The sequence below is a fragment of the Pongo abelii genome, chromosome 2, assembly GCF_028885655.2.
Source record: "Pongo abelii isolate AG06213 chromosome 2, NHGRI_mPonAbe1-v2.0_pri, whole genome shotgun sequence".
Taxonomy (NCBI): Eukaryota; Metazoa; Chordata; class Mammalia; order Primates; family Hominidae; genus Pongo; species Pongo abelii.
The window spans coordinates 130,553,311-130,577,375 of NC_085928.1; the positions used below are offsets into that span (position 1 = coordinate 130,553,311).

At 40.9% G+C, this 24,065-nt stretch overlaps 1 protein-coding gene and 1 long non-coding RNA gene across 20 annotated transcripts in view; one reads left to right on the plus strand and one right to left on the minus strand.

The window, feature by feature from the left end:
• THRB (thyroid hormone receptor beta) overlaps positions 1–10,076 on the plus strand; it is a 371,566-nt gene extending 361,490 nt beyond the window's left edge. For all 19 annotated transcript variants that reach the window (XM_024244895.3, XM_063722162.1, XM_024244892.3 and 16 more), the window contains 2 exons: positions 558–816; positions 5,180–10,076. In XM_024244895.3, the coding sequence (XP_024100663.1) occupies positions 558–816; positions 5,180–5,421 (501 nt within the window). In that variant the 3' untranslated portion in view covers positions 5,422–10,076. The remainder of the gene's footprint in view (positions 1–557; positions 817–5,179) is intronic.
• LOC103890229 (uncharacterized) overlaps positions 1–24,065 on the minus strand; it is a 123,349-nt gene that overhangs the window by 55,972 nt on the left and 43,312 nt on the right. The gene's annotated exons all lie outside the window — the stretch shown is intronic.

Consider the following 24,065-nt stretch of genomic DNA (forward strand, 5'->3'; position numbering starts at 1 on the left):
TTAGATGAAGCTTATATCTCTGGGCCTCATGGGCAACATGTATCTCTGCCAACAACCCTCTAGTTTTGTGCCAAGAGGCTCCAAGAGCAAACGTGCTTCAAAAACCAAAAGGAAGCCCAGTTGCCAGCTAAACAGTAGGGTAAGATGTTACCTATTCAAGCTACAAGACAAAAAAACAAACAAACAAAAATGGAGAGTTTAACATAAACCCTGCTCTCAAGCAGTTATCAGTTGAAGTTATAATACAAACCCCCAAACTGAGGGGTTATTAGAACAGTTTCACACATGACTGTAATAGCAGTTGGAGAACTGTATCTGTCATAAAAACAATGCAAACTCCTGAGGTTAAAGTTGGTGAAGATTACAGCCAACTTTGAGTATGAAAAATGGTTGTTGAAAGTCTGCAGCCAAGTAGGGAAGGGAAAACCATGGGCTCAAAGAATGCAGGACAAATGTTAATCACAGAAGGTTATTCCTATTGCTTTTAAGATACTGTATGTTGTTCCTGACTGGCATTTTTCCATTTGTTCTTTGCTGACATGTGCTGGTTCTTTCAGCTGCCATGTGAAGACCAGATCATCCTCCTCAAAGGCTGCTGCATGGAGATCATGTCCCTTCGCGCTGCTGTGCGCTATGACCCAGAAAGTGAGACTTTAACCTTGAATGGGGAAATGGCAGTGACACGGGGCCAGCTGAAAAATGGGGGTCTTGGGGTGGTGTCAGACGCCATCTTTGACCTGGGCATGTCTCTGTCTTCTTTCAACCTGGATGACACTGAAGTAGCCCTCCTTCAGGCCGTCCTGCTGATGTCTTCAGGTGAGTACGCCTAGACTCGTTAGTGGGCATCCAAAGAGCTTTTGCTTGTCTAGCGCTAATTCCAATCACTTGAGTTTTCAGTCCCCCTTTAGCTTCAGAAACATAGCTCACTCTTCTTCAGTAAGAAATTGCAGGTTTGCCAGTGGACTGGGAACTTAAAGGGGGGTGTCAGATGTCTGATGCTTTTTGCAGTGTCTCAGGGTAGAAAGAACCCAAAGGAGCCATCTTAAAGACTCTACGAAGTGATCCGCCTTTGGTGGATACTGTGCAGCCCTCTTCGTAGTCTTTGGCCAAACCTGCCTCCTTCTGGTTTGGGGTATGCCAGATATGGATGTGAGTGACCACACGATTGTGTGTTAAGTTCTGTGTGTGGAAACCATGGGTGCAAGCTAGAATTTGTTCATAGCTTAGCTACAACTGAAGTTTCAGTTATCTGTTGCTAAATAGCACACTGACCCAAAACTTAGTGGCTTAAACATCCAAGATGGCTGGAGTTCAGCTGGGATATCAAACACTGGTTCAGGCCTCCCTCTATGTGGCCTTTCCTCTGGCAGGGTAGACTTCTTACTTGGCTGTTGATTTCCAAGAGAAAGAGTCCCAAGCACACGAAAACAGAAGTTGCAGATCCCATGAGGCCCAGTCTCAAATCATACAGGATCACTTCATCCACATTGGATTGGCCCAAACAAGTCTGAGTGCCAGCCAGGACTCAACAGTCCCCCTGTAGATGGGAGGATAGCACAGAATGGGCAGCTGTCTATAAGCCACAACACATCAAACCCTTTCAGGGAAGATGGTTTTAAATAGAAGTGGTTTCAGAGTCCTCTGCATTTTCAGGGCACCCAAGTGTAGCTGTGCTTTGGCACTTGTCACTCTGCACTGTAACTACCTGCTTCACTTGTCCACGTAAGTCCCTATGGACTTCTTTTTTTTGAGGACGTAGATGTGTCTAATTGTACATCCAGCACCTAGGCCAGTGTTCAGTAGAATTCAAGAAATGCTTATTGGATAAATGGCTGAATATGTGGGTAAAATATCAGTCAGAAGTACATCGAGAATTCTTTGTAGAGTTGCTGCTTCCTGGTTAACTCAGTAGGGTATATATATTTTTTAATCTGAGACACGGTCTTGCTCTGTTGCCCAGGCTGGAGTGCAGTGGTGTAAACACAGCTTATCGCAGGCTTGACCTGCTGGGCTCAAGAGATTCTCCTGCCTCAGCCTCTCCAAGCACACACCACCACTAATTTTGGCTAATTTTTTATTGTTTTGTAGAGAGAAACAGGTCTCACTATGTTTCCCAGTCTGGTCTTGAACTCTTGGGCTCAAGTGATCTTCTCACCTCAGCCTCCCAAAGTGCTGGGATTATAGGCATGAGCCACCACCCTGGCCTAGAATTCTTTTTATAAGCAAATCTAGAAATGTATTTACTATAGGAAATTTAGATATGGCAGACTTTTAAAAAAGAAATAATTCTTTTTATTATGGAAAATTTCAAGAGTAAGTAGATAGAATAGCATAATGAACTCCCATGTACACTGTAGCACACAGACTGCAGACCGGCCTCGTACACTCCCCACCTCCTAGTGTTCACACCCTGGATAATCTCCTGTCCTTCAGTGTGTGCAGGACCCATACCTTGCTTCTAACCAAGGGAATATGGCAAATTTGATGTCACCCCCTTGTGATTACATTACATAATCTAAGATTCCCTCTTGCTGGCAGACTTGCTCTAGGGACTGTCTGTGCCAGCTTCATGAAGTAAACCGCCATGTGGGGAAAGTTCCCGTGACAGGAGCTATAGATGACCTCTAGGGCTGAGGGTGGTCTCCAGTGACAGCCAGCAAGAAATGGGGCCCACAGTCATTCAGGAGAATTATTCTCAAAGAAATAAAATTTATAGCTTATCCAAGGACTCCTTGTGTGACTTTAGGTGACCCCTAGCTTCTCTGGGCTTCAGTGACCTTTAAAATGAAGAAATTAAGCTACATACACGGGAATTATATTTCTGGAGGGACTCATGGTAATTTTTTTAGCTGAGATTTTAGAGGTACAAAGACAGTTTTAAATAATGTTGAATCACACCGTGAGAAAGCTATTTCTTTGACAGTTTTCTTCCTGGTTATATCTCCTTCCAAATAAGGCAAGGAGAGAGATTTGGTGTAGTGCTAGTCTGCCTTTAACACCTCTCTTAACACTTACCTTCCTTTTTAACAAAGAGAGAGTAGGTCTCAGGAGCAATGTTCAGCCAGAACCTTCATCTCCAAAGTAACAAAGGCTTTTGCCATGCATCCATTTTTGTGGTTATCTTCTTATTTATGTCAAATGGATTTTTATTACTGAATAATAAGATGTTTCCTCCGTAGTGGGTCAGTTTAACAGATTATTAAGCAAATAATCTAAGTAAGGTAGATAAAAGGAGAAGTAGGTGGAGATGACAAAAACCGTGAATGTGATGCCAAACACTATCAAACACCAAACTGAATGATTCTTCCCAGTTCTCTGATGTTGTGAGGCTGACACTGCCTGACAGCTACAGGACAACTTAATAACTTTTCACAATCCACCCTCCCTAGTGATGTGGACCCTCTTCATTAATACTGCCAGGACCAGAAAAATATTACAAGACATTGTGCATTTGGCAAATGATTGCCGCCTGTCAGGGCCCCAAGTCTCCAATTCCTCTGCAGCCTGATGTTCTAAGCCCCATGTTTTGTGTGCCATTTCAGTTACACAATATCTTAGACTTTTTCTTCAAAGACTTTTCCAAGAGCCACTACTTCTAAGTTCCTTGGTCCCACAGTGCAAAGAGAAAAAATGAAAATGATCTGAAAGACATTTCTTTAAGAACTTTTGTCTTAAGGAGTTAAAATGGTCTTCAGTCTTTAAAATGTTTCTCTCTTCATAAACCTGTTCAGTGTGATTCAAGCATCATCAAAATGTCAATTCGTACTCGCTATGTCATTTATGTGACCATCTCATCTTTATCTCTTTGATGCCACAAAACCCACATTATATTTTTCCCTTTGAAAGAATACATCCAAAGCAATAGTATGTTGATCTTCTATTTGGGTCAAAAATTAAAGGATCCTGTAGAAAATTCTTGCACACTCAAAGAAAGAGAGAAGATAGGGGAGAGGGAGAGAGGGAGAACCAGTAAATCCGCAGAGCAGCTTCATCAAATAAGAAGGAAAACACAAGATAAAACACAAGATAAAAACGCACAAATTGCCATTTGTGCTAAATAGGGGATTCCAAAAGCCCTTATGGTTTGTTAGTTTGTTTTGACTCAGAAGGGTGAATTAAGACATTAGCCCTGATCCTTCCTTTCCAATGAAGCAGAACCCTGTTTAGATTCCTACTGATACAGACACCTCAATAATTGGACCTTTGAAGTGTGAATTCATTTGATCGAGCCACAGAGAACAAACTGAAGAGAATTTAGCAGGGGCGTGTTGGGCCTCCTGGAGCTATTTGAGGAATTCATCCAGGTTTATAGATTATTTTTGTCACCCAAGTGTCTGCAGCCCAACTATTCCCCAGTTGTCCAGCCTCCTTGTGTCACCCCTTTGTTTATCACTTTTGGAAACTGACTTGAGCCTTTCCCACATACTGTGGGAAGCCCAGTAGTCTGCGCAGGACTTGGGAAGATTTCCTGGGCTTTCCAGGGTCCCGGTGTCTTCTCACTCCAGCTCCCACTGTAGCTGTTCTCTTCTCTGCATGGGGTGACTCTGGCACAGCTCCCCTCCCCTTTTCTTTTCATTTCAATTCCAAAATCATGACTAATACAAGGCTGCTACTGGTAGCAATTTTACTGAAGGCATAAGGGAAGGGAAAGGCCGGTTCATTGCAGCCTCGAAGACAACACAAAACTGAATATGGTGTTTCTTGGTCCTCAAGAAAATGTCTTACTATTCCACATTCCTCGTTTGGCCTCAGGCCTGCTGCAATGTCCCCAGTCCCTTCATATATCTCCCCCTTCTATGCATGTCCACACTCATCTTCTCCTCTCTGCCAGGCAGCCAGTGAAAATTCAGAATTGTTCCTCTCATCTTGCAGAATATTTCAGCTATGTCAGGCTTCTCCTTCTGTACCCTAGGAGGGAGGCATCACCTTTCACACTCAAGAAGGTGATCTGTCTAAACAGAGAGATTCATCTGAACAAAGTACTGCCTTCTTCATATAAATGATGCCACTCCCCTGGTACCTGGTCCCTGGAGCACCAGAGTTCACGCTGCATCCATGCTCATGGCTAAGAGAGAAGACCCTAGATCTGCCCACCTCCCACTAAAGGCCTGGAATTGGACAAGGCAAGCCTTCCCCCTTCCATCTCTGAATCAATGTCCATCTTCTCTCTTCCCCGCAGATCGCCCGGGGCTCGCCTGTGTTGAGAGAATAGAAAAGTACCAAGATAGTTTCCTGCTGGCCTTTGAACACTATATCAATTACCGAAAACACCACGTGACACACTTTTGGCCAAAACTCCTGATGAAGGTGACAGACCTGCGGATGATAGGAGCCTGCCATGCCAGCCGCTTCCTGCACATGAAGGTGGAATGCCCCACGGAACTCTTCCCCCCTTTGTTCTTGGAAGTGTTCGAGGATTAGACTGACTGGATTTATTCTCATAATTCCTACAGCACTACTGGGTGTCATTTCATTCCATTGCCTAGCTCTTTTTTGTTTGTTTCTTTGTGTTGGGAGGGATTATTTGGGAGGGAAAAGGGAAGCAGTCCTTGGCATAGACATGGATGAAATTGCCCCTTGAATGCGGGTACTTGAAACTATTGCATTTTGTTCTCCGGTCCTGTGATGTGAATGCTCTGAAGGTTTTATGGTTGTGGAGGTGGGGTGGGGGACAATCATTAACTCACCAGCACCAAGCATCACCAGCTCCCACCCGTCCCTGGTCCAAGACTTGAGTCAGCAAAATGGCGCTGCAGGACACTAAAGAAGCCTTAAAACCAAGATAATACGACCACCTCCACCCAATCCTGATGTTCGCAGGGCTGAAGTTAGCAGAGCACAGACCACCTTTAGTTAGATGTGGCTTTCAGCCTTTTAGGGAAAGACTCGAACAAATTTTCATCTATTCAAGAGCATGCTGTTTCCAGCACTCTTTATGGTCTCTTAGGAGCATAACTTGGAATGTACAGGAATACTTGTGTCCTAAAAAAATCAGCTGCCCTTCCAATATAATTTTTATAACCTTATGATTTAATTCAAGTTATACAAGGGTGTGACTCAAGGATGTGCAGGTATTGACTGATTGAGGCCAACAAGGAAAATAATTTTTTTCAGTGAGCCCAGAGAAATTAGAAATCTTCACCAATGTCAGTGACTCCATGGTTTCCAAAAAGTCACATAGTATTACCTCACAGTAGGAAGGCTTCTTTCCCATTTAGGCTCAGAGAACACTTTTACAGAAATCAAACCTATTTACAGGGTGGCACCCCTTTTCTGTGGCATCTGATCTGTCATCTCCCAAGCTCCTGAAGTTCTTTATCCAGGTTGTATCTTTGCTGAGCTGACAAGAGATTTCTCTATGGGTCAAATATTCTAATCAAGGAAAGATACAGTGAAATGTCAGTCTTCTTCTGGAGAAATTCTGAGGCGAGATTAGCGCAGCTACATTCTGAGTTGAAGGAAATGCAGTGTTCTGAGGGCCCCTTTGTGTCCTGATGGCTGGAGGACGCTTCCTTCTGGTTAGATCCTCAAGCTCCTTGCCTCATTGACAAATGTCTCCTAGTCCCCTTTTTCCCTCTGACTCTGAGGAACTAAATAGCTTGACTATCTCTAAACAGAGACTGGCCCTGCCACTGACCCTCCTGTCCCTCTTATAGCACACCCTGACAGATACTCAATAGCAAACACCTGCAGACCATGTGCACACTGACCTTTCCTGCCAGCCTGCCTCCCCAATGGCCCATGCTAGAATAGCTTGTGCCCAGAAAACAAACGGTGACACTTCATCTCTTCAGTGTCAGAAAATGGGCATAGAATGTACCCATGCAATTGAATGTATCTCTTTCTCCACTGGCATAGTAGATATGAACTATTCCTTTGCCTACCTTTTACTGCCTTATCCTGGAAATATTGGGGAAAATAAGCCATATCAGTGAGATTTACCTAAAAACAAAGGAAGGAAAGTCACTGTGAAAACCAAGTAGATGCTTTTTGTAAGTTTGGTGGAGCATAACTGGCCCAGAAGTCTGGGTGCCTGAGTTCTAGTTCGTGCTCTGTCAACTGGTAGATTTGTAATTCTAGGTCTTGGTTTTCTTACCTGGTGAATAAGTCATGATCTCTAAAACCCTTCCTGCCCTTAATATTGTCTGAATTTCAAGGGGAAAAAAAAATCTGGTTCCTTTGATTTTTTTTAACACTTAAATTCCTAACTTTATTAGACAAGAAGTATGGCCCACTTAACAGTTAAGGAACGTAAATTTGGTATTGACTCGAAATAATAATTTGACACAATACTAGTCAACCATTTAGAGGCCTTGGAAAAAGAAGAGGAACAGCACTGAAAATTCCAAGTATGATTGGAAATTATCTGGGAGCGGGGAATTAAATATTCAATGCATGAAAGCAATTGTACTGGCTTCTGGGAAAAAGGAAACAAGAACGTTGCTATGGAACTTGTTACCCAGAGAAAGGAAGTGAAAAGATTTACAATTATAAGCACGAAATTCACTGGCAGATTACCTGCTTTATCTACAGACAGATTGTTTTGGGGTTTGGTTTTGTCTAGGCGGCCTCTGGCCAGGCTCCTTAAGTGCTTGCTCTGCTAATATTTCAGCTTCCTCTCTTGACTCCTTGAGGAACCAACCGCCCTTTGGAAGACAAACACTTAGCCACCTCTGCGCTCCAGGGTAACCCTGAGAAGCTCTGCTGTCTGGGGCAAGCTTTCTTTCCAAAGGGAATGAGAGGAAGGCAAGCAGGCAGGGTCCTGCAGCGTCAGGCCTTCTGGGGAAAGTTTCCTCATTTTGTTTGACAGGGTCCTCAGTACATCAGACACCCAGATTTGAATAGAAGTTCAGAGCCTGATCTCAAGCTAAATCAGAATGCTTTGGGGACTAACCATGATCGAGAACTGGCCAAATAGTATGGCATATAAACAGCCATCCAACCAGCCGCAAGTAAAGGAACGTTTGATCCTTGGCACCTTAAATGATTGCCTTCAATAGGCAAACTGCTGGTCTGGAAATCTCATTGAAGGCTGAATACTTCATGCGGAATAGGACAAGCCTTAGCCCACTTCAGGTTGAAAGGAAAGGCCATAGGACTCAAAAGATAATGACTCTGAAACTAAACTCCTTCCTTCTGAAGCTGACAGAGGTACTTAGTGCATCTCAAGACTCCATCTCATAAAACTCATTTGTGAGGGATTTGCTCTAGATTTTTCTAAACATTTTTTCATCTATTGTCCAGACTTGCAAATCCAGTGTGGACCTGATGGAGACACCCTTCACACCTGCGCTCCCACCCCCTCGGCAGGGAGACGTCTCAGTAGAGGAGAACACACCCACTATGCTGGGATTTGTATTTATAAATCACTTCCCTTTTAGGGATGAGCGGTGTGGGGCGTGTGCGCGTGTGAGTGTGTGCGCGTGCGTGTGTGACCCTCAAGTGTACTTTGCTCTTCAATTTAGACGTGCAGTATTTCCAGAAACAATGAAAAAAGTAAGATGTTTTCTTCTTTATGATTCTGCTCAAAACACCACGTGCCGCCTCAGAGCTTTTTCTAGAGCCTCGGTCCTCAATGACGCGCTTGACCTGTTGATGCCTCAGCCCAGCGAAGCCCCTCACCTGTGCCCCGGGCGACAGCTCTTCAGTGTGCAGTGCAGGCCTGGGGTGGACTGCCAGGCCTTCGCTCTGTGCCAGCAACGCCGTTCTTGTTGCTCCTCCATGAACAGGGGTACAAGCCCTGGCCCCTCCTCGACACTAAGCCCCCCACAGACTCAGCCTCCAAGGAACCGCTGAGCACCCTTGAAGCATGTCATTGTCAGTGATACCTTTTTATTCTATGGAACTCTAACCTATTCGTGTCATATTGACCTTTTGCTGCATGAGTCATAAATTATGAAATCAGTCTTACGGTTTTTGAAATGTAGCCAGCATTTGTAAGGCTAAACCTTTTTCATGAACTGAATTTAAGTGAATAACTAAGCCACAGTTCCTCTTCAAATGGAGAGTGATGATCGACATTTGAATCTCTTTGCCCTTTCCAACGGCTATGGCATCAGGTTCTAAAATAAGCTCGTAATTTTTCCTGTTATTTTAATAATATGGAAATATTAGCATAGTGTTTCTTTTGATAGTGATAGACTATAATCCATATTTAAATTTTATAGAGAAGAAATTTTATTGTACTGTGATGTAGATATTTATTATCCAGGTAAGGATTTGCCCGGTGTGTATTTTTTACAATTGAGACATTTTACTTTAATCTTTAAAAAAAATGCATTAAAAACACACTCAAAAAAAAAAAAAAAAAAAAAACCAGACTGGGGGAAAAAAGGTTTGGCCTTATCACAGAATTTTTACTGTGCTGTATAAATGTTTGCAAATGCAAAAAGTGTGCATTTATAGTGTGTTTCCACATTAATTAATGCCGCCTTCAAGAGCAATATTGTGCAGGTAAAACGCTGTTTGTGGCTTTCTGTTGCACAGTTAAAGCTGACCCACCCTATGCACAAGACAATCAAATATAAATCTGTCCTCCTCAGGATGCAGATAATACTCATGTAAATTATGGAGCACAACGTAAGACAAAAGGAGACACTTTACATATGTATTGTTGATACAGAAATTATCAGGGCATGAATGAGCTGATGTGACATTACGCCACTTCTTTCTTTTGGTTCTCCCTTATTAACTTGGCATTTTTAATTTGACCATAGAGCCAAATTAGTTCTCCATGCTTTCTTCATAGAAAATCCTTTTTTTTTCCCATAATGTTTTCATGCCCTGAGAATCAGAAAAATACTACAGAATAGAAAAAGATTTACAGTCATTGGAAGATTTGTGTTTTGCAAACAGTGTTAAGTGATATTGCTAGATGGTGATATTTTTTTCAGCCTAAAACTCTGTTGAAATCTGTGATCAAAATGTTTTAAACTATCCAAAAAAAATTTGTATATTTGGGAAAAATGGATTTTTACATAGCTTTTGTATGCAGATATAAAACTGTAATTATGAATATAGTGGGCGTAGATAAACTCATAAGCTTAAATTCTAAAAAAGAAAAAGCTTATAACAGATATACTTTCCTGTCTCTTTCTTTAAATATTATTATTTTCTACATAGGCAAAGAGTTGCCTGCTCTTCTCACTTCAGCTGCTGCCAAAAGATGGAACCAAGGATGTAAGGACATTTATTTCATAAATAAACATCTACTAGAATAAGCAAATTTACTTGAGAAGAAAGTATGGAGGGAGAGAAGAAACTAAGTAAAATGCTGATGGGCGGTTACCTCTTTGGAAGGGGCCACAAAGATGAAGGGAGGAGAGAGGTAAAGTTTTGCAGCTCAAGGACAACATTCATCTTCTCATCTCAAATTATTCAGGAATATTACTAATGGAATTATATTAACATCAGCTGCCAACATACATCTCAATCTCAGTTGCCCTGAACACATGTTAATTGAGATTCTTTCTATGACAAGTAACAAAAAGCTAACTCAAACTGGCTTAAGCATAAAGCTAATTATTGACTTTAATATCTGGGAAATCTAGGGTATTTGCACACAAAAGCTTCAGACATGGCTGGATCTGGGTGCACTTACTCAGTATTCTCAGGAAGCTCCTTTCTTTATCTTGTCATTCATGTAGACTTAACATTCACATGGCCTTTCACCGGCCTCCAATAGTTCCAGGATTAGCTTTACAGCTCCAAATATAGTGAAAGGAGAATTTCTTTTCTCCAACAATTCTAATGAAAATTCTGGCCTAATTCTCATTGGCCCAGGTTGAGTCATGTGCCCATTCCTGAGCCAATCACTGTGATAAGGAAGACAGATGCATAACCAACCTTATCATCAGGAATCCTGGAACTGGGTGAGGGGAAAGAGGGACAGTCAGCCTCATCTAAACTATGAACTGAGAGTTGAGGCAAGATGATTCCTCAAAGAAAATTCCAAGTCTTGCTGCTATAAATGGAGGAGAATGGTGGGCAAGCAAAAGCAACCAGTGCCCACACCAAAGGTAAATCTAAAACCACATCCCATTTCAGTACAGCAAGCGGTTCTGCTTCACACAGAGGAAGCTCAACTCAAAGTGTTTGTTTGGCCAGGACATGAACCAAATAAACACTTTCCAAAAAAAGTGTTTGATCTCATTCTTCCTGGTTCGTGAAAACACCAGTTCAGGTAAGATGGGGCAAGCATCATTATTTCCCTAGGCTAGATCAGTTCGGGGTACTATTTTCTGAGTTTTTCTACTCTATATTCAAATGACTAAGATTAACTTTATATATTTATCTCTTGTCTACATTATGTACCTCCCAACTGCATCCTAATGAACGTATTTCCCTCCTCCAAGAAATTACTGGATTCATTTATTGTGGAGAGCTGGAACATATATATTCCAGCTAGGTACAATTCTTAACCCCTTTACACAGGCAAAGCCAGAAGCTGTTGTCATGTCACAAACCTGGAAAAGTCTAATAATCTATGAAGAGAAGCCAGAGGACAAAGTTGGTTTGCTTCTCCACCCTCAAGATGACAGCTCACTCTGGTTTTTATGTTTAGACACTCAGGGCACCATAGCTTTGTAAATAAGTGGAATTGTCATTAGGTTTATGTACACAAATTCTGACACATTAAATGCTGTCTAAACCAAAGCAAAGCTTAGTAGAACTACTGAAATGCAGAATGTTACAGATACCATTTGAGCATGTATCTCAAGAGAATTCACTGACTACTTGATGAAAAGTGCCATGTTATACTCTTTAAAGACAATCTACCTACACCATACATTGATGAAATCATAAATGAAGTCTGTATCTATACAGTGATATTGCCCGAAGGCTATATTAAAATAAGAAGAGAATTGCCTTAGCCTAGGTTCCCCAGAAAGCAAAATTCATGCTGCAATTTTATTAGGCATTATACCACCCAAGGAAGAAGGAGTGGAGGCAAAAGTGAATGAGGCATAGAAGAAAAGAGAATAAATATAAAGTGCTTTGCTAAGTTGGCCACACTTAGTACCAAACACAACTGAGTACTCAATTGTGTAAGACCATCTTCTAAGGGGCCATATGAACTAAACTGATCGGTGCAGTGGCTCACGCCTGTAACCCCAGCACTTTGGGAGCCCAAGGCGGGTAGATCACAAGGTCAAGAGTTCGACACCAGCCTGACCAATATGGTGAAACCCTGTCTCTACTAAAAATACAAGAAAAAATTAGCCAGGCATGGTGGTGTGCACCTGTAATCCCAGCTACATGGGAGGCTGAGGCAGGAGAATCACTTGAACCCGGGAGGTGGAGGTTGCAGTGAGCCGAGATCATGCCACTGCACTCCAGCCTGGGTGACAGAGCAAGACTCCATCTCAAAAAAAAAAAAAAAAAAGAATTTATCTACTGGCTCTCCCATTATCAAAAATAGGGCTAACTTCCCTCCATGTCTAGGTTATATGTACCTGGCCACAGAGCAGGTCCCGTGGTGCTTCATGCTTCAGTAGTTAAAGCAATCCCGCACGTGGGGAAACTTGGTCTCTACTTCCACAGATGGGCATACCCCACCTATACTAGTTGGCAGATCAGGTGGCAAGTGGGGTGAAACAAGTGGCCCTGGGCCCTCAGGAGATACGTGGAACTTAGAGGCTCTGCAATTTTCTGATACAAGGGCTCCTTCAGCCAACAAGTTCTTCCAATTATCTGTACATGAGCCGTCAGGTTCCAAAGAGAATCATGAAGCTCAATAGACAATCAAACTTAAATTTCACTGTACCATGGACCTGCCTGTATAGGGGCTTTTAATGTAATATAAACTGGTCATGTAAATTAATTGTCCTCTTAGTTACATTTTCTAAATACATGTAAACTAATCTTTTAATTACACTACCTTAGTTTTTCTTGGAGCTGTTTCATTTCAAGGACAATTTTTTCTATACGAATACCTATCTGAAAGTTTTATAGAAGCCAATAAAATTTTTTTATTTTTCCATATAAGACTTCACTTGGTATAGACATTTTTGGAAACAATGCATATAAAGAGTAAAGTCAGAGGAAGTTGAAATAAACACTCCTTTTCTTTCAGGACAGACTGATAATGTCCTGTATATTTTGTTTTAACTTTCTTGTACATAACACTAATAGCAATGAGGAAGATGCATATAGAATAAGACACCTTCAAGTTACAAATCAGAAAATTCTTATGCCCACAAATCCCAATGGATACAGAGATATGAAAAACACTCCTCAGTTTTACCCTAAGTCCTAGAAAGAGGCTGTAGTCTTATTTGTTGCAGATATTCGGGTGGGTTTGCATTCCAAGAATTTTATGATTTTTCCAGTGGGAGTTTTTAGCTCTAAAGAGATCTTTTAGGATATCTTTCCACTACATAAAGTCAAGGCCAAGTAGATTCTGTGTAATAAGTTACATCAAAAGATGAATAACCTGCCAGGTGCAATGGCTCATGTAACCCCAACACTTTGGGAGGCTGAGATGGGAACATCGCTTGAGACCAGGAATTTGAGACCAGCCTGGACAACATAGCAAGACCCCTGTCTCTACAAAAAATTCTAAGAAAAAAATTCACCGGGCATGGTAGCATGCATCTGTAGTTAGCTACTTAGAAGGTTGAGTCAAAAGAATCCTTTGTGCCCAGTTCGGGGCTTTAGGGAGCTGTGATCATACCACTGCACTCCAGCCTGTGTGACAGAATGAGGCTCTGTCTCTTAATAAATAAAAAATAAATAATAAAATAAGATGAAAAATTTGAGATCACCAAAGATTTTTCATTGGTAAGTGAACTACTTTGTGAGAATCCGGTTGAACATTTCAGAAAATTCACCTCCGTTTTCCCCAGCACTTTGACAAAAGTTCCATTCATTGTTACTTTCCACTCAAGAGTCCCAGCAACCACCCCAAAGGATGTGCTAGGTGTTTGTGCTGCCTCCCAGAGTTCTTCACTATCTTGTTGGAGTATGTAATAATTGCCCAGCATGTAATGAACACCTACTCTATGCCAGGAATCATACTAGACCCTTTATATTACCTCTAATCCTCCAAACAAATATGGAAGTAGGTGTTAGTATTCTCATTTGACAATAGGGACATAGGACTCAGTGTGAATAGGCAACTTATCTAAGATGACACCATTGCCAATTGTCAGAGATCTTGGGGTTCCAAGACCCATGTTCTTTTTACAACCTGCACTGAGACCAGGGTAAAGCCTTAGCCCCTTACAAAAACAAAAAAGCAAGTCTGCTCTGGAAATGTTTGTCATTTCCCTTCCTAAAAGGTTCACCTACTCTAATGCAAAAAAAAAAAAAAAAAAAAAAGGACATTATAAAGGAAGGTTACCTGACCTCTCATTAGATTGTGTCCATTGCAAAACCATTCATTGGTGTTGCAACATAAAATGTAATTTCTCTTTGTAGGACCTATGTATAACCCAGCTGGCTACTAGATATGTCAGCTGACAAGAGGACATTTAGTTTGCTAAGCATTTGAGGGTCTGATCAAGTTTTGGGAGAGCCAAATTGCTCTGCATAATTGAAAAAGAATTTACAGTAATGGAGGTTGGAGGTGGGGAGGGCAAGCAAACAAGATGACAGAAACACTTATGTTTCAAGATATGACACCATGCTGTAGCTCTCTCAACTTTAGATAATCAACTTATTAGCAAATGCATGATGCAGATGAATTTCTTGTGGAAACAAATGAAGAGAGACATTCAGGTATCATGTTTATATAGAACTGGTGAGCACCAAAACAAAGGGGATCTTAATAATATAATTATCCCAGAATGCATAGGATTCTGGGAGTTACTTTGTCTAGTTTTAAAGAATTGAGAGAAGAGCTTTTCAAAGCAGTTTCATGTAGCTCTAGCTACATAAAGAGAGGGCTCTAGCTGACATCTGGTAGATACGTTTACTTAAGACTGTACTTAGACGTGGGAATAAATTAGTAAATTGAAGGTTCTTGTGGAATTTTCCACAGGAAAGCAATAATAAAAGCCCAACTTTCGCTCACACCTGCAATTAAAGGAAAACAAGTCTTAAACAAAATATAGCAAAACAAATTCAGATCCATTAAAAAGAGAATTTTTTATGATAAGATATTTGCAATATCTGAAATGTCACAGAATTAACATCAGGAATATGCAGGTAGATTTTGCAAATCAACAAGAAAAATACATAAAATGCCATAGTAAAATAGAATATTCACAGAAGGAGAGGCCCAAATGGCTAAAAAGTATATAAAGAGATCCCCCAGCTCACGAGTAATCAGAAATATGAAAACTGATATCGCTCTATACTCACAGAGTAGGTAGACAGAAAATATCAAGCATTAACAGGAATGTAAAAAGATAAGGACCCCATCTCCCACTAGTGAGAGTGTAAATTGGTTCAGCCCATTTTTCCTAGAGCCAGGATTCCCATTCTGGGAAAATACCTCAAGCTCTTACAGAGACCTATAGGCATAGGAATCCTAGCATCACATACTTTGCATTATTAGGGAGCTGAGTTCAGACAAGGCAAGAGGAGATAAATACTGGGTGGAAGGATACCTACCATGGAAATCACTGCAGCATAGAAAGCATTGAAATAGACCTGCATATTGAAACTTGTAAAAATAACAACAAAACAAAAAGATCTATAACACAATACTATTTATGTAAACTGCAAACACAAAGGAATACCATACATTTTGCATGGAATCATATATAACCAAGGACATACATCAAGCACTTTACACTGGGTGCCTGTATAGAAGAGATGAAGGGAAAAAAATGAAATAAATTGTAGCCATCATAAAATACGGAGTCTGATTATCTCAAGTCCCTGCACCTAAGGCCATTCCCCACAAAACTGCCAGGTTTTAACCATCTCTTTACTGAGTCACCCATGTTGTAGCAGTTACTGCAAGAAAATGGACATTAAATGATTGGATAACAGAATCCTGGGTGAGAAGCACAATCTATGGCCTTGGAGCCAGGAAGATGACATTAAAAATGGCCTGAAGATGACATGGAAAGAAAAGAGAGAAAAAAAAAGAGAAAGTAGTAGACAGTCCTAGTTGATAGACGGTCTTCCAGCCGCAGAATCTATTTTTCCAATCAACACTATTGAATGTGAAACTCCAATACATAAGAGAGAAAAGGCCATTCAGCCACCCCAAAGTCCCCAAAGTAAATCTGTCTCTAGGGATCCCTAAATCTCCAGTAGAGTTCTGGAAACCTCTCACTAGAAATTCTTATATGTTTAAGCCAAGTCTAGGTGCTGAGTGTGTGAGTCAACTTTATTTAAAGGGCCAGAGTAGCACCACTAAGTCTCCTTTGCATCATCATCAGTCTACAGAGACACTGGACCTAAGGCTACGCTGCTTAGGACAAGGATGAGGAAACCTGAGAGACAGTCTTTGTTGCCACTACTCCTACTTTATCTTCTGAAATCCACTTGGCAAATGTCTTTCATTTTTATGGGCCTGGTATTGAATGTTCAATTTGTTTGTGTCATGTATGTGGGTTAAGCAAGTTTAAACTATCTCTGTCTCTTCCTAGTTTCCCCCAGTCCAGAGGCTTATGAAACAGTACCCAACCCATTTCATACGGGGAATGACCCAAGGAATTGGGAACAGTTAGCGTGTAGAAGACGTGAGATGGCATTCTAGCTCACACCCAAGCTAGCTGCCAGGTGGAACAGAAAATGAATTTTTTCTGTGCTGCTTCCAAAGAGCATAGCCAGGATTAACGAATGGATAAATGGATACTACTCAGAAGTCAATATCAACTCAAAAGAAGGAAGAATTATATCGCACTTAACTGCCTACAGATGGAAATAATGAGTTCCCCCATCACTCAAGGTGTTCAAGCAAAGACTGAAATATCATGACAATGAGGTTGTAAGAAGGCTGGAGCCTCAAATAAATGACCTCTCAGATCTGCTTCAGCCCCAGGTTGTATCACGACCATGACTATGTCCTCAGGGATCAGCTTTTAGGCTGTCTCTGCTGCTGTATTTTATGTTCTCTACAAGGAAACATGTGAGATCAACCTCAGTTAGATTTGACTTCTGGTGCCACTTACTTTGAATGTATAATCATTCCCTGCAAAAGCAGATGAGCCAGTAAAATAGTCTACCATCTGCCTTTCCATGTTTTTTTTTAATAACCATTCCACTAGCTCCTGAGAAAACCTTCTCTGTGCAGCCATGAATCAGACAAGCTGATTTGAAACCATTATCAGAGAGAATGATGTGCCAGAATCAAAGAGCAACTCTAAAGTGAGAAAAAATATAGAAAATAAATTCTAGGATAGTCTGATACACTGGGGACATTTCTTTGCCATTGGTTCATTAGAATGATATCAAAAACCACAGTAGTTATTGAGTCTCCATCATAAAAGGAATCTCGATTTAATTGCCTTTGGTTGAGATTCTGCACATGGGTTGTTTGCTCAGGCACGAATTTATTTTGACCAAAATTAGTCTTAATCAGCTTGGCTGACTAATGATATAGCCCAAAAGCACAGCCAGTGGGCAGGCTGAGAGGATTCTCTGACAATTCATGTATCAGAGACAGAACTTTTAAAACACGTTCCACAAGGAGTTAATTCTTCTTCCACATTTCAGAACACTTTCATTCAATGCCATGGTCATTCACCATGGAAAGGTATCTGGGAAATGAAAAGTGCACTTTGACAGAGTGCTGCCTTAAAATAGACAGGGTAAGGGGGTTGTATTTTCCTGTCCATCTTATAAGATCTCAGCTACTCCTGCGTGGGCGCCTCATGAAGCTTTAGAGCTAAGAAACTGGCTTATTTTGAATGTCTATCAGAAATGGGCATAATTAGATTCTGACCACTTTAAATTACTGTGGATTATAAGCAAAACTAAAAATGTGCTGGTGCAACTTCTTCCTCCAAAATAGTGATTACGAGTCACATAGTTACAAGGATTGATGATATCCAGCTTGTCACAAAAACATTGCAAATGCAATCAGTTTCATCATCTCTAGGAATCCTTTCATTCCCCATCCAAGTGCAGCTTCTTTCTCTCCAAAAATAAGACCATATTTCTCCCTGAAAAAACAAAATGCACAAATATATCTAATACAGACAGGGATACTGGGGCAAAAGTGGCAAGGAGAAGGAAGTGCCATAATTCCAAAAGGCATGGTGTCCATGGCATACAAAAATAAAACCACTGACTCCAGAGATTCAAAACCAGTATATCCTTAACTTAAACCCAAGTATCCCTGGGTTTCTGAGAACTTATTCTCAGATGTTAACAAAATGTTCATTAAAAATTTTTTTAATCTCCACTTTCATTCCAAAGTAATTTTTAAAACTTACATATAGTTTTGCTATTGTGAACAGTGCTGCAATAAACATACATGTGCATGTGTCTTTATAGTAGAATGATTTATAATCCTTTGGGTCTATACCCAGTAATGGGATTGCTGGGTCAAATGGTATTTCTGGTTCTAGATCCTTGAGGAGTTGCCACACTGTCTTCCACAAGGATTGAACTGATTTACACTCCCACCAATAGCGTAAAAGCGTTCCTATTTCACATCCTCTCCAGCATCTGTTGTTTCCTGACTTTTAAATGATCAGCATTTCAACTGGCATGAAATGGTATCTCATTGTGGTTTTGATTTGCATTTCTCTAATGACCAGTGATGATGAGACATGGATGAAGCTGGAAACCATCATTCTCAGCAAACTAAGACAGAAACAGAAAACCAAACACCACAAGTTCTCACTCATAAGTTGGAGCTGAACAATGAGAACACATGGACACAGGGAGGGGAACATGACACACTGGGGCCTGTCAGGGGATGGGGAGCTAGGGGATGGATAACATTAGGCGGGTTGATGGGTGCAGCAAACCACCGTGGCATGTGTATACCTGTGTAACAAACCTGTACGTTCTGTACATGTATCCCAGAACTTAAAGTGTAATTTTTAAAAACTTACGTATATTTTTAATCATCTAGATCAACTCAAAACCAAATAAAATTTCAATCATTCATTTGTATTCATGTTGACAGTGCCTAAAATAATAATTACCTGCCTTTAATTGTTGCAAGCTAGTGAGGACAAAAGAAAAGCAGACAATATATAAATGATACAGTTCACAGCCAAACCCACAGAATCTGACTCACTGGGTCCATGAAAGGTTAGTAATCAATAAGAGAAAAGAGGTGGGCAGCTTCAGTTATCACAGCTGAGGATATTGTTCAGGACTTCCCAAATTTGAGGCATCTAAGAACCACCTGAGAGGCATTTGGCACATATACAGGCACATTTTTAAAACGAGATGTATTACACTTAACAATAATGTTTTTCAATTAATAAATTAAAACAGCACAAGTGTTTTGTCAACGAGAGAAGCTATTGTTTGAGGTATTTCCCCAGGTGTCTTTATCTACCTTGATGATGGATAGCTTGTGCTGTAGGTGAGATTCATCTAGAACAAGGCAAATTTTCTTGCCTGAGACTAGAAAACATTCTCTTGACTATTGAGGGGAGAAGGAAAACATTCTCTTGACTATTGAGGGGAGAAGGAAAGTGAAAGAAACTTCAGTTAAGTATGGGGCAATTTGAGAGTGAAGAAGACTTGGACTCCCATTCTTGAGCTGAGGCTATGAAGACAGCAAGACCCCATAAAAGAAATGGACAAGTGATGTATGAGTTCTCCAAGCCTCAGAGTAACAAGGAAATGGCAGGATAATTTCACGATGTTGAGAGAGGCCCAAAGTAGCCTGAGTTTAGATGACAACCACAAAATTTCCCATAGCTCAATTTGATAGAGAAATAATAGAATCGTCATATGCACAGGGCCATAAGAATGGCCCAAAAATTAGCTGAGAGAAAGAGAAAACTTGACATGAAAGAGCTTGCAGTCAGGCATGAGGAGCAAAGCTGGACCCTGAGTGGATCAACAGGGGAAGACAACATCTCAGCTGATACCATTGTGGACTGTGGACTGATGACATTACAGACTAGCTGTCCTCACCCATGACTTGACACCATAAGAAAATTTTCCCAGATTTTAATGTGCATCAAAATTATCTAGAAAGCTTGTTATCAGATTCCTGGGCCCAGCCACACAGTTCCTGATTCAGCAGGCCTGGGGTGGAGAGTGAGAATCTGCATTTCTAACAAGTTCTCAGGTGATGCTGATGTTGCAGCTCTGGAAACCACACTTGGAGAATCGCTGTTCTGTTGCATCCTAGCCCCCTGACTTACATGAAACTCAGATAGAAGAAGGAACTCCCAGAATAATGGATCTCATGCTGGGAGTACATTGATGGGAAGATAAAGATTTACATTTCTCATACACCTGTGCATAGAGACTAAGGTTTGTGTCCGTCAGGGAGATATGAGCAAATGGCTTTGTAAATCTCTATTTGATTATTTTCTCTTCTGGAAAGCATCACTTCCCTATTTCACTACAATATTGAATGTAATTATTAAATATACCCAACAACATAGTGATGTACTTCTTCAATACTTAATGAAAAAAGGTCATTAAGTGTTAAAACCCACTGTCCAGTATAAAATATTTTAAATAAATTAAAGACAAGTTAACAATGTTTCTTCTAAAATACATGCTAGCAAGTCACTTCTCAGCTCAATATTCCCCTGTTGCTTCCTGCTTACCCAACTAAGATCTTCAGGCCCTCACGCTGTGGCCTGCAAGGCTGTACAGGGCCTGGGGCACAGCTAACCCCCTGTCTTCTTTCCCTATACTCCCAGCTCACTCACTCTGCCCTGGCTACACTGAACTATCTTCTGTTCCTTGAAAAGCCCAAGGACATTCACACTTCAGAACTCTGTGTACTGTTCCCTCTGCCTGAAATAGCAGCCTCTGAGCCCCTTCCATCCTTTCCATCAGGCCTCCACTCAAATAGCACCTTGTCAGGAAGGATTTTCCTCTTCACCTGCAAAAAATAGCTCCCTTTACCTTCATCTTCCTTCACTCTCCATCTGCTCTACCCTGGTCTGTTATTCTTCCCATCCCTTGTCATGGCCTGATATACTTCATATTTTAGATGTTTTTATCTTTTAATTGTCTACTAGAATGTAAACTCCATGAAAGAGGAAATTTGCTTTGTTTACTGCTATATCCCCTGGAAGTATCTGGCACATACCCTCACTCAGTAAACAATTGTGAAATGAACGAAGAGAAAGAAAGGTCCAGCTGGCCCAAGGTACCAACAACCCTATGCCTACCAACACCCAAAGAGGCCTGGGGGAAAACAGCCTGACCAGCATGGCAGCTCCAATTGTTTCTGCATGCCCACCTTCTCCTTTCTCTTTCACCACCAAACACCCACTAAGGAAGAACTACGCATGTGCTATTTGCAAGAAAGAAAGGAGGCAACAACCCAGGGTAAAGTGAACTGCACATTGGAAAGCCAGGGACAAGGAGAGAATTCTTGCTCCACCTGAAGTAACCCACCCTCAGGTGAGAATGCAAAAGAACCTCCTGTGAGTCCATGGCCCCAGGATAGCCACGGTGACATGTGAGTGGACAGACATCCTTCCAGACATTTTTATATGAATAATACACAGGCATATTAATCACTGTTTCAACTTTCAAAGTAGACCTGGTTCCAGACAAAGATCTCTAGGAGTTCATCCATAAGGAATATAAAATCTCAAAATCAGATCAATAGAAGAGACAGGAATGGGGCGAGTGAAAGGGGTTACACTTAAATGATATTTTCCATAGGCTTTCTGGAAGCTGAGAATTTCCCTGCTCCAAAGCCCACAACCATAATTGTTTTTGATAAGTAATGTGTTTAAATAAGTAATGTCAAAGGGGTCACTTTTTTTTTCATTCTCAGCTTTTATCAGAAACACGGAAGTGCCACAATTTAGCCCTCCATTATCACCATCTTCCTTGGAGACGCTGGAGAACTTAATGAGTTCATCCTTTTGTATGAGCAGAGAGTTCAAATTGAAAGAATTTTTCCAATGAATCACATTAAAATTTATTCCAAATGTCTTTTTACATGTGGACCTTTAAAAAAGAGATAGAGTTTTCCAGAATCAAAATGTATCTTCTTCCTTAGTACAGTGATAAATTCCCACTGAGGCTGCCTAGATTATACTTCAATGAAACCAAAGATCCAGAGAAGCTGCAGAAAAGAGATTGAAGTGACTTTCAATTTAAAGTAATTAGGAGTTCAGAAAAGGCAACCTTTCTGAATGTCAAAGTTCTACAGACTCTTAAGTTTTGAATTTGGAAATTTAAAACACTGTTGTGTTAAGTGGCACTGAGACATTTCACAAATGAAAAAATTCTTAATTTTTCTACTCCTTTCTCTCCATCCATTCCTACCACAGGGGCAGATACATAGATGGTTTTTAGAAATATATGTAAATGAATGGATGAATACATACATATCTTTGCATACCCATCAGAAATCTCAGCGCCTTCTGGACATTTTTTAATATTAAGTTTGCATTTGTTATCTTGTGAATCATAATAAAAGACCAATGTGGTATAATTATTTTTCCAAGAGCCCTCCCAGTAGACAGCAACATATGGTAAAAAGATCATGGGCTTCAGAATATAGATACAGATTTGAATCCTGGTCTCACTACACCTTGTTTCCTTACCTTAGCTGTTTAACTTTCTTTTACCTCAACTTTCCTGTTTGTGAAATAAGAATAATAGTACCTATTTTGTGTTGGGAGAGACAGTTCTCTCCATGGATCTCTCAAACCCATATGCAGTGCATAGGGTATGCCAAGAATCCAAGGCCCTGTGTACTCTTTATCCAGGCTATTTGTCAGGGTTGTGCTTGCAGTGAGCAACTTGAGGGACAAAGTAATGTCTCCCACCCTGGAACAAAGAACACAACTACTTACTACTTGCTATACAAGTAGTAGATTCTCCAAGCTCAATGTTCCTTGGCTATGACACAAACCCACTGTGGGTATAGTATACCTCTGGATCTGTGTCAGCTTGCCCTCTGAATCTTAGTAGCAAAGGGAGCTGATGCTGATGTTCTTTGCTGTGATGGTGAGTAATAAAGTTCTTTGTCTCTGACCTAGGAGTCTCAGGTCTTTGGCTAGCATCAGAAATACGAGACTAATACTCACTGGAAAATACATTTTAAACATTAATAGGTTAATTTATTAGCTTGTAAGTAGGGTAAAAGAAAACCCCTCACCTGACATTTTACAGAGCTGTTGAAAGGCTAGATGCAGTAGCCTAAATAAAACACCTGGCACTGAATAGGCACTAGATAAACACACACACACAATTTTCCTTCAGCATCTCATTTAACTTTCCTTGACTATCTTAGATAAATAGTTCTTGACAAAATCATGATGGCAGCCAGGCATGGTGGTTCATGCCTGTAATCCCAGTACTTTGGGAGTCCAAGGTGGGTGGATCACCTGAGGTCAGGAGTTCAAACTCCTGAGACCAGCCTGACCAATATGGTGAAACTCCGTCTCTAGTAAAAATACAAAAATTAGCCTGGCATGGCAGCGTGCACCTGTAGTCCCAGCTACTCGGCAGGCTGAAGCAGGAGAATCACTTGAACTTGGAAGGCGGAGGTTGCAGTGAGCCAAGATTGCGCCACTGCACTCCAGCCTGGGTGACAGAGCAAGACTCTGTCTCAAACAAATAAACAAACAAAAAAAAAAATCATGATGGCAGGAATGTTGCTCCTTCCTTTACCTTTCCCGTATAATGTCTCATATCCATCCCACAGGGAGTGGTAAAGTAACCAAATTCTCCTACAAGGGCTTATAGCAGTTACCTCTCTGGAGGTATAAGTGCCTGTAATAGAGGAAAACTGAAGAAGATGCAAGCCATGGGTCTCTAATAATGAAATTTCAAACATCGGGTGAGAGTAGATATTTGGGGGCAGGAGACCACATCTATACTCTTCAAACCCCAACACAACTTGCCATATTCATTACCCTTCCATCCCGACACTGGATCCTCTGAAGTTTACTTCACATCAGAGGAGGGGAAGGAAGGAAATTTTAGAAACAGAGTTTATTCCAAAATACAAAATCATTTTCTGATAACTGAGATCTATGTGA